Source organism: Capra hircus, chromosome 23, assembly GCF_001704415.2.
Source record: "Capra hircus breed San Clemente chromosome 23, ASM170441v1, whole genome shotgun sequence".
In the NCBI taxonomy this organism is placed as follows: domain Eukaryota; kingdom Metazoa; phylum Chordata; class Mammalia; order Artiodactyla; family Bovidae; genus Capra; species Capra hircus.
The window spans coordinates 28,276,769-28,288,364 of record NC_030830.1 but is presented as its reverse complement, the minus strand read 5'-3'; the positions used below and the strand labels follow the sequence as shown (position 1 = coordinate 28,288,364).

At 39.6% G+C, this 11,596-nt stretch overlaps 1 protein-coding gene and 1 long non-coding RNA gene across 3 annotated transcripts in view; one reads left to right on the top strand and one right to left on the bottom strand.

Annotated features, from left to right (window-relative positions):
* Window positions 615–1,152, bottom strand: LOC108633483. The gene is made up of 2 exons (XR_001917117.1): window positions 959–1,152; window positions 615–828 (listed from the first exon to the last, which is right to left on the bottom strand). It is a non-coding gene; the product is annotated as an uncharacterized LOC108633483 (long non-coding RNA).
* Window positions 1,198–11,596, top strand: part of CD2AP (CD2 associated protein) — an 88,003-nt gene continuing 77,604 nt past the window's right edge. The window contains exon 1 of one of the 2 annotated variants that reach the window (XM_018039013.1): window positions 1,198–1,612. In XM_018039013.1, coding sequence (XP_017894502.1) covers window positions 1,609–1,612 — 4 coding nt within the window. In that variant the 5' untranslated portion in view covers window positions 1,198–1,608. The remainder of the gene's footprint in view (window positions 1,613–11,596) is intronic. The other variant, XM_018039012.1, reaches the window with a different exon arrangement.

Sequence of the window (11,596 nt, the reverse complement as noted above, 5' to 3'; positions counted from 1 at the left end):
ATAACACAACTGTTTTAAAAGTCACTAGACAAGAGTTGGCATTCAACAAATGTTGCTGTCTGAGGATTGGGTTTGCTTCAACAGTAGGAGAAAAAAGTTGGCTGATTGTATATATATATATATATACACACATTCTGGTCATCATGCAGTTCACTTCTCCGCCTGACGTTCTAGTATCTATAACATGGCTCACAGGATATAGCTCAAAATATTATCTATAGCTCTTGAGGAAGAATTAAAGGTCCTTGACTATGCCTAATAACTACATTATTCAGTCTCCTTTGGCGGTTTTGTTTCTGCGTTTCTCACTTCTCTGATTAAACTTATTCTTTGACTAAAGTTTTCCCCAGACAAAAGGTAGGCAGAGGACATGGTTTCCGGGGTTCAGGGTGGGGGGCAAGGACCATAGGGTTGTACTCCGTTTTAACGTCTGATTACAGTAAGTCCTATGCTCTTCTTCATATTGCGGCGAGAAAAAAAAAAAATACCAGCCAATATTTCAAATTATGACTATCCCGCCCTGCTCCCCATCAGGTAGCAATTTATATTTTCAAAACAGAAAAGTGTATTTAGAAAGTTGCCTTCAGCAAACAGAAACTAAAGGAACCCACTAATTGAATCCTGTAAAAGAATTTATTCTGTGCCTACGATTTTTTTTTTTTTTTGGATGAAGAAATGCTTCTAATTCATACAGAACTTTGCAAGGCAAACTGCAGGTCCTGTTTGCAGCTGGGTCTCTAAAGGTCGAAAGAAAGTGGGTTCTCTCTTTCTCTGTACCCTTGCACGTCTCTTTCGCGGTCTCTTTCAGGTCCCCCGAAGCCTGCCGTACTGCAAAAAAAAAAAACAAAAAACAGTGCAAAGTGGGGCAGCCCAGGCTCACTTTGCCAATCAGCAAAACCTTTCTGAATCCATCGGAGGCGACAAACCACACAAAACTCCCGTCCCAGCTGCTTCGAACCTCAAGGCAGAGAAGTGACCGCAGCTCCGCCGCCTGTCTCCCTCATCCGCTCTGCGCACCTGAACGCGGGCGGCGTGAGAGCCCCGGCCGTGACGTCACCGCACCTGGCAGCAGCCCCAGCCCGGCGGTGAGTCTGAACGCACGGGGGCGGGGCGGGGCGGCCTGGGGATTCTCGCGAGATTTTCCTCCTCCCGGCCCTGCTCCCGGCACCTTCCCGGCCTCTGTCCCGGTCTCCACCTCACTTTTTGGCGTCGCGTTCGAGGACGGCGGGCGCCGACGGAGCTGCCAGGGGCGGGCTCCGGGGCTGGGCTGGCGCTCTGCGTTGTAGCCGACGGCCAGGACGAACCAGCAGGTCCCGCCCCGTGGCAGGAGTGACCGGGGGTGGGAAAACCGCCGGCTGGGCGGGCGGGGGAGGGCCCTCCGGCCGCCACGAGTGAGGAGCCGCAGCCTCCGCCTGTTCCTTGCGGGCCGTGGGGACCGGACTGGCCGGGGAGCGCCGCGAGCGGATGGAGGCTCCTCCTTGTCCCGCCTGAGCTCAGCCGGGCTAGAGCCGAGGGGAGGGCCCGCCTCCTGCCGCCGGAGCGGCCGCGCGAGCAGCGGGAGGAGGAGGAGCAGCGGGCGCCGGGCTGCTCCCCGCCGGAGCCCCCAGCATGGGTAAGGGACTCGAGTGCGCTCCTCGCCATCCGCTCCGACCTTCCGGATTCGGGGAGGCGGCTCCCTTTCTCGATTTCGGCGGGGAGGGGTCGGGAGTGGGGGTGGGGGTCGGTCCCTGCGCTGCCAGACGGCCCGCTCCCTGTGTCCCCTCTCGCTCTGCCTTCCACCTGGCTCATCTCGCGGAGGAGCTGGTTGCGGGGCCCCAGGGTGCTTTTCCCGGCTCGTGCTTTTCCGCCACCTCTTTTCCTGGTCTCGGGAAAGGTGAGGGGATGGGTGGGGGGCGGTCCGATCACTTCGCCCCCCGCCCAGCTCCACTCAGCACCGAACTTCCCTCCTTACCCAGCCCCTTTGGTCCCAGATCCTGGTGGGATGGGGCAAGGATGATCGAAAAACTTGACCGCGTAGCACTTTCAACTTCTCTATCTTCTGCGAACCTTTTTAGAGATTGGCCTTTTAAAGCACTTTTTTGGTTTGTTAGAAAAGGCATTCTACCCCCGCCCCCCCCAAGCCTGAAACTTTCAAGGGGTATCTCAAGGGCAGGAAAGCTTGAGTATTTGCTCCGTTTCTACCCAGGCAAGTGTGTTGGTACTTAAATATTAAATCTCTTCCTGAGAACTGGATTGGAGTTTAGTAGGATTTCTGCGTTGAACCCTTTGAGAAGCAGTTTCCTGTTTGGAGTTAGACTTCCTCGCTAGAAGGGGAGAAAAGTACGAGGCCTTATATGTTATTTACAGTGTGCTTTAAAGTTTTGTTTGGAGCTAGAGAAGGAATGTGTTGCAGTCTGGTGTGAAAGGGAGTTTTGTTGAGTAGTGTAACAATTATTTTGATAACAAAAGTTCGATGTGGGCTAGGCGCTATCTCCCGCAATCCTTTGAAAATGAAATAGCAGTTTAAAAGAGAACTTTAAAAAAAATCAAGCTGTGTCACCATAAGGCATATGCATGCTCTGTAAGAGTGATCCCAGCGTTGGTTCTGTAGTCAGAAGGACGCTCTCACTTTTTGCAGTTCAGGAAGGAGTTGGTACTGCTTCATCTCAACAAACTATTAACTGAAATTAATAATTCATGAGACTAACAAATGATTTAGAAGCAGGACAAACACAGGACTGCTGATGTGGCACCTACTGCCCACACATTGTCTTGTGGGAAATGCTTAGTGTTTATAGACAGTTGCAGTAGCTCTTCTGTGTTTTCCTAGCTTTATACTTTTATAATGCCTCCCTTTTGCTTTCAGGTAACTTCTGTGCACAAAGGGCTGTTAAACTTAGAAACAGTAAAACCTTTGTTACTTGGGACTTTCCAGTGAATTTCTAATTGATTAGTTGAGCTTACTGGGTAATTAAGGGTTTATCCTTTAAGCTTCAAATTATAAAACCACTTTGAGTGCAGATCATACTAAAATTAAATGTGTAATTCTTTTCTGTTTTAAATAGGATGAGAGTATAATTAAATCTTTTGATGACCTACGGTCATCATTTGTGACCTTCAGTTACTGTGGTTTGTTGAGGATCTATCTGTTGGATTGTATATAGGACTCCTGATCAGATTTCTTTGCATTTTGGAGTTAGTAAGTATTTTTCGTGCTTTGCTGTTGGATGTGCTTATTACTGTGATCAGTGTCCCCCTTCACCATCTCCACCAGTTTTTCTACACCATTTTTTTCCTACGGAAATCAAATTTGTAATTCTGCCAAGGGAAAAAATGAGTTGACCCTTGTTTAGTGTGTGAGATCTTTTGAGAATAGTGAGTGTCCATCCTTGCACATTGGAGTGTCTATTTTGGTTGTCCAGAGGCCTTCACTCAGTGGCTTTGCTGTGTTCTGCTTAGGTGAGTTCTGCCATATTATCTTAGTACAGTGTGATGTTTGCGTACTCAACTGGACTGTCCAGAATGTGTTTTAAAGTTTGGTTACTTGGGGGCATGTGCAGTTAATTTTTGAAAGGTATTTGTCAGATATTGTCAGGTGAATGTATACTTTAAATTTATTGGTCATATATTCATAATAAAACTATCAAAATCATTTAAGGAGTTTTTTCTTTAATATAAGTCTAAGGTGCTTGATTTTGCTGTTATAAGTCTTAATTTCTTATGGCTTAAGATGACAGTTTAAGGGATTCCCTGGTGGTCCAGTGGTTAGGGATCTGAGCCTCACTGCCAAGGGCCCTGGTTCAGTCCCTGGTCAGGGAATAAAAATCCCACAAGCCCTGCAGCATGGCCAGGAAAAAAAAAAAAAGATGATAGCTTAAAATATTTACATGGTATTTTATCTAATTTATCACGAAATGAAAAATCTGTAATTTCTTCACTTTGAAGTAACTTGGACACCTGTTAAGTGATGGTTCTTGACATTTAGGTGGTACAGCTAGAGTTAAAAGTGTGGGCTCTGAACTGGGACAGTTTAAAGTCAAATCTTTGCTCTTCTGTCTACGAGCTGTTGTGACTGAGCTTTAGTTTCTTAATCTATAAATGCTATCAACCTCAGGTTATTAGGAGGATTGAGTGAGTTAATACTTGTAAAATGCTTAGAACAGTGCCAGTGTTGGTTGCTGTGATTTTCGTTTTCAAATAATGAAATAAATGAATAAAATAAAAATTTTCAAATAAGTTTTACCAATTCCTGCACCAACTTGAAAAAAATAATGCTCAATGTTTGACCTTTTTTGAACCATATTATTATCTTTAAAGATCAGTGGGATGAAATGATTTTGTACCAATGCAGAAATAGGTAACCTTCAACATTCAGTATATACTGCGAGAAAGTCCAGTGTTGGTAGTAAGGTTAGTAGAGTAGGGAAAACTAAGTGGGATGAGTGCTCATAGAGACTTACTTGAATTTTATCTTAAACTTAAGCACTGTTTTTAGTTTCTGCATTTGGTTAAATGTGGAAGAAAGCTTATAAGGAAATTTGAGGCATTCTATGGGAAAGAATTTGGGGACAGTGTTAGCGAGATGGAAAGACAGTAGTTATATTTCTTATTGGAAAAGTACAGATCTGCATTTTGGAGTGGAATAAGACAGCATTTGACACAAAGTGTTACTATATGTAACTTCTTATTTTTGAAAAAATAAGTGGATTTTAAGGACTTGATATTTCTTAATTTTAAATAAATTTATGAACTTTTCACATATGACATATAACAAGTCAATATGTTTAAATTATGAGGCAGTTAATGGACAGAAATACACAGTTGGTTTAGAGATAATATGTGCATTTCTATAATACAGTGATGTATTTCTTTGGCTCAGTGTTTGAAGAAAATCTTGATTCACCCAGATAAGTAAGGGCAACTAGAAATTGCCTGCTAGTAGCTCACCTTTTAATTTCAGGATTTACTTCAATTAAACTAATCCAGAACACGAAAGTGGAATATTAGGAAATTTTGTTTCAAACTTGAATCCTAGCAAATAATCAGTTGTATTCTTTAATTAGTAAGTACTTGTAATCAGATTTGTCTTAAGTGCTTCAAAGTCGGATAGATATAATTCCATAAAATCACATTTAGGATGAAAATACACATTCATAATATGTTTTTCCATAAAAACCAGCTTGAAGTTTGCCATGTATCTCTCTAAATGAGGGGTTGGACAAGTAAGATGATGTCTTATTAACTTAATAAGATGATCTAAATTTTAGGACATTTAAGATAAAGATAAAACGTGAAGTGCTTTTGGTTCATTCCATATTGTCAATCGAAAATACCTTCAAATTTTTATTTGTAAGTAATCCAATCTGTGATTTTTTTTTTTTTCCTCCTCTTCTGTGTCTTGGAATATCCTCTGTGAGATACCTTTTAAGTATGATACCATTTTTAGTGTGTTTTAAAAGTGGTGTCATGTCAAGAGGTTGAAGAGAGGCTAAGAAAGAGGTGAAGATTCTTGATTTGGGTGGGAGCAGGACAGCTGCAGAAGCTGTAAACTGGTGCAAGTTGTGAAAGATCTGAAAGCTTTTGCAGTTTGTGTTCAAAAAAGAAAGAAGAATAAAACCTAATATGATGTGATTGAAATTTAGGTAAATTGGTAATCATTATGATGGGTCTGTGACTTCATTAACTGTAAAATTTGATACCCAACTATTAGGCAGGTTTACCTCAAGCGGAATTAGTTCTGTCTCAATGGAGAGGCCAGAACACTGGCCTCCGAAATCTGGGTGAAGGTCCATGTATGCCTATAGTTAGCCTCTCAGCACGGGGGATACAGTGTAGCAAAAGCCAGTGCACAGACAGGTGGAGGTGGCCGGCTTGGCATGGTGGCGAGCAGCGGGCACCCTGGAGAGGTTCCGACTGGTGTCCTGGAAAAGGGAGGAAAAGGGTTTTAGCAGTAGGCTTTAGAGAGCTAGCACGGGAGAAACAAAACCAGTCAAGGTCCAGATTTCTTATGAGAGATACAAGATAAGCTATTTGTTCCTGGGAACAAAAGTAGGAGCTTGGTTATTGGAATGTTTAGGATGAGCCAGGCAGTAATATTGGCAAGGTAACTGGACTCTTAAACTGTTGATCTTACTTATTTTCTGCTTGGCACTGCATGAGTAGCTGGATCTGTGTGTGTTACAAGTTGTTCTGGGTAACTGGGATGAAAGGAGATTTTCTGTCTCAGTGCTTGAGGCTATTTCTTGCCCACAGTTTAGCACTTCCTCTGTTTACTTGGTCTCAGGGATTTGATACATCTGCTTTTTTTTTTTGGGGGGGGCTGCTTTTTTCACCTGTTCCTCTCGTTTCTCACCCAAGACAAAGCAGATTACAAAATTTCAGCATACCCTTCTGTTTGAGAAACAAGTGCATCGCGCTTAACAGTTTTAAGTAGTTTTAGCTGCCAATTTAATAATAAATAATAGAGTAAGCCATAAGAAACTTGAAAGTACTACTAATTGTTTATTCCTGAACAATTTCACTGAAGTGGTATTAGGTTAGTTATTAGAACGACCTTTCTTGGTTTTGCTTTGTTTTTTAGTAGGGTCTATCTGCCCTTTTCAGCCCTCCCTCATACTCCCCCACTCCATGTTATCCACAGCTTTCTTTTAGGTTTGTTTATGCTGGATAGATGCTCATAATAGTTGACAGTCTTTTATCACTACTAGTAAGCGTATAGAGTTCCCTTCATAATCCTACTAGGGCTTCTCTGACCCAAGACTGTGCTATACTTTCAGTTTTTAGTTATAATTACTTGGTTTTAGCCCCAGATGAGTTAGGCATTTTCTTTCTAGGGTCTAAATGTTTCTTCTTTTGGACTAAATGACATTACCTCTTTTCTGTTTCTTGGGGTTTGTTTGATAGTTTCTGAAGACCTCAGTTGTCTGAATGTTCTATTCTTTTGATTCTTTTATTTCAACTGAAAGCATGTTTACTGGTTGTTTGTATTTAAAGGAGCTCTTACTCTTACAAGTAACTCTACTATTTAAGTATTCATTATTCTAAAATGATATCTAGCTTAAAATGTTGATCTAGTGTCAGACATGGCAGTTTTATGGACTCTTTCCTGGAATCTCGTTATACCACATCATTCTTGTCCATTGCCTCCAGTAGACTTGTGTTTTTAATCTTTAAAATTTTGTTTACTACTCCACTTGCCCTCATGATCACATTTTATTTCTCAACTAAGTTTCAAAGCAGAGATGACTAACATAGGATCCTGAATTCCAGTGACTATTTTAGTGCCACGTAGCTCTGGTTCTTTTTGATGATCCAGTGTCCAGGTAATTCTTAGGGAGTGACTGTGACATCTAATCACTAGGAGTTCCCAGTGGAAAAATACTTTAAGTGTGGTAACAGTAACAGTTACCACCAACATTAAGAAAAAGGTTCTGTCTCAAGGCCACATTTTGTCAAAGAAAAGAGCTTTCAGTGAGAGATAAATCCAGAAGTATCTGTCTTAATGAGAGGAATGTGATTAATGGCATGTTTGATGCTAGGAATATTGGGACACGTACACATCTAGTGGTTTACAGCAGTGTTAGAGGTTGGGCATATTATTGAAGTCGTTTGGATTTAAAAAATTTCACAGGAGATTCTGATGTAAATGCTCGCATGTCTCCTTCCCTCCAGTTGTTGATGAGTGTCATCAGTGGGTTGGGATACCTGAGTGTTGTGATAGGATGAGTGTCATCAGTGGGTTGGGATACCTGAGTGTTGTGATAGGATGAGTGTCATCAGTGGGTTGGGATACCTGAGTGTTGTGATAGGATGAGTGTCATCAGTGGGTTGGGATACCTGAGTGTTGTGATAGGATGAGTGTTATCAGTGGGTTGGGATGGCTGAGTGTTGTGAAAGGAATAAGACTTATCATAATAGGAATAAAACTTAGCTCACAGATCACCAGAAATCCATTTAGAAAGGGAATTTAGTACATTAAGAAAGTATCAGTGTCAGAAATGTCAAAATATAATAGAAGTATAAGGAAAATCAGGATATAGATTCCTGCATTGGAAGGCAAATAGGATTTGTACATTTCTCCTCATTTGACCAATGACATCGTGAGTCCTTGACAGTAGCCAGGATATTTTTTTCTCTCCTCCTGGTACTGAACCTTTAGAGTGAAGCACACCTTCATTTGAACTGTTTTCTTCAAGATCCTTTTACCTGAAGCACTAAAACTGTACTAACCTTGGTGTCTATCAGTGCCCCCGGTACTGAGGTCAGAATTTCCTTAACATGTAGGCTGACTTTGTTAATTATCGGAGTTCTGTTCTTATAGTATTTGTATTTATCATGATTGTTAAAATAATCAAATGCCAAGTTGTTTGGTTTATAAGTATCGAATTTCATATATTTGTAGCAGCATGTAATGATTTTAGGAAACATACTTAAAGTTGGTCTTTCAAATGCATGGGCTTCCCTAGTGGCTCAGATGGTAAAGTATCGCCTGCAGTGTAGGAGACCCAGATTCAATCCCTGGGTCAGGAAGATCCCCTGGAGGAGGGCGTGGCAGCCCACTCCAGTATTCTTGGCTGGAGAATTCCATGGGCAGAGGAGCCTGGCAGACTACAGTCCATGGGTTCACAAAGAGTCGGTCACGACTGAGCTACTAACACACTTTCAAATGTATACTCTTCTACGTTTTTTTCCTAATTGTTGTTAGACTTAATAGTTAGAATGTTTTTTTTTTTTTTTTAAATTAGGCTTTAATTAAAGCTCCAGCTCTGCTGCAGCAGAATGTAGCCTGATGAGTATTGCACCTTGCTGCTTTGGAGTGTGCATGTGTTTGAGGTATTTAAGATGAAGACTCCATTTTTTCCTTACCTCTTAATTAGACCATTTTTTATCAAGCACAGTTTTTTGAAGCAGTTAAAAAAATTACCTTACATGATGAAAACAAATCTGTCGATGAATTTTCAGAATGAATGTCGTGGAAATGTAAAGGCTATATTTTAAATTTCTAGGTAACCTCTTTCCCGCAAAAATTGCCTAAATTTCTTATATTCTATGCAACCCAACTGAATTTGCTATTAGAACCTCACAGCTATGCAACCCAGCTGAACTTGCGATTAGAACCTCACAGTTTAAAGCCTAAATAAAAATTCCTATATTATTACTCTATTATATGTAATAATCTTACTTGCCTGGAGCTTATGTATGCCAGAGACCCCATAACTTATTTTATACTATTAAAAAAAATGTAATACTCTTAGTAACTCGCAGAAAATTGGGAGCTTGCTGTGTGTTCACCAAGTTTGTGATTCAGTAGTGTTTTAATTTGGAGTAATTGGAGTGGATGAGGTCTCACTTTGTTTTTAAAAAACAGGTGACCGTTGGTTTGAGCTCCCCAGGTCCACTTATATATAGATTTTTTCAGTGGTAAATGTCTCAGTACTATAGGATCTGCGGTTGGTTGAATTTGTGAATGCAGAACTGCTGGTCCAAAGAGCTGACTAAAAATTATATTTAAATTTTCAACTGTGAGGAAGATTGGCACTCCTAACCGCTGTGTTGTTCAGGGGTCAACTGTGAACTCTTTAATCTTTCCTGTATGACTCACTGAGACTCTTTGAGTCCCTTTAGTAGAGAATCAGTAATCAAGGATATTAAACATCTTGTCAGGTGGGTCTGCAGCTTGCCTACTCCATGAATGTTACAATGAGGTAACATATTTCTACTAAATAAAGGGGAAATTGCTTATTTTTCAGTTGAGAGATATTTCTTTATGATTCTCCAATTTATCCTGTTACATAAATTTAGGTATAAAGGCTTAATTTGCTTCAAAAAGTTTGTGTAAAATAACTTGAACAATGTTGTTGAACTATAAAATTATATCATCCTAAATGGGTATTATGAAGCAGCTATACATACATTCTTTGAAGCATACTAAATAGATACATTACATATATAATTAAAATTTTTCTAGTCACTGTGTTAGAAGATACAGGAAAGGTGAAATTAAATGTTTTTTTCTACATGTTCAATATAAAAGTCATTAATTTGTATACTTTTCTTTGTCTTTGGAATCTAGTATGTATCACACATTTATCTCAGTTTGGACTAACCATGATTCAAGTGCTTCATATTACCTGTGGCTAGTGGTTACTGACTAGATGATGCAGTTTTAGAATGTAAATCTTAAAGGCTTTTGTGAATCTAGTGAGAGTGTATGTGAAAACATTTTATAAGTACTATGCAGTTATAAATAGTTACGTAAGGAATTGAACTATTGTAGGGTTTATGTAAATAAACCATTTTTGGCCTTTACCAATTAGTTTTTTATTAGATATTTAATTATTTTTGATTAAATAACAAGTATATATTCTCATGGAAACCCCCTAATGTGGTTTAAAAATGAACAAATTTAAATATTATAACCAAAAAATTGTGAATTAATTTACACATTGTTCATGTATTTGGGTTAATATTTTCTCTCAAAAGACTTACATTTTAACTGTGTTACACCTTGGTCTTTTACTCATTTATCCATCAATAATAGGGGAATCATAGGATTTATTTGTTTTTTTTGAGGGGGTGAGTTCTACAAAATTTCTCGACAAAAATTTATTGGTATTTTTAAAAATCTGGCTTCAAATGTGCTTAAAATTAATTTCTAGTGTTTTTTCAGAGTTAATAGTGGATTAAAAATCTGAAGAATATTTAATTGAATTTTCCAACTTATTTGCTTTTTAGATAGATTTTGTAGATTTGTTGTTTTTAGGATTTATTATTTTGGGAGGAGACATCACATGCACATGATAATTTGTTTTGGGCTAATTCTTAATTTTTGTGAGAGTGAAATCCTTTTTTGTTTTTAAACTTTGCTTAAGGTTGTTTTTTGGGTGTCTGTCACCTGTTGATCTGATTTAGTAATGTTTAAAGGAATGCAGTGCTATGTAAAAGCTTCTTTATACCACATTTTCTTTTCTTCTCTTTTACTGTGTGGTAAAAGTATATGATACTTTGCATACTTTTCACACTCTATGTGAAATACAGAGAGGAGAGATGGGTTTTGTGTGTGATATCTGAAGAATGACTGCATTTGTTTATCTGCTCTAAGAAATGCTGATTATCAGTTCTGTGTTTAACAAGCTTGAGGAAGTAAATTATAGAAATTCTAATATTATGCATATAGCTAAAAGGTTGCAAAATGCCAGACTAGATGAATCACAAGGTGGAATGTAGATTGCCAGGAGAAATATCAACAACCTCAGATATGCAGATGATACCACTCTGATGGTGGAAAGTGAAGAGGAACTAAGAGCCTCTTGATGAGGGTGAAAGAGGAGAGTGAAAAAGCTGGCTTAAAACTCAGCTTTCAGAAAACTAAGATCATGGCATCCAATCCCATCACTTCATGGCAAATAGATGGGGAAACAATGGAAACAGTGACAAACTTTACTTTCTTGGGCTCCAGAATCACTGTGGACAGTGATTGCAGCCATGAAATTAAAAGACATTTGCTCCTTGGAAGAAAAGCTAAGACAAACCTAGACAGCATATTAAGCAGAGACATCACTTTGCTGACAAATGTCCATATAGTCAAATCTATGGTTTTTCCAGTAGTCATGTACAG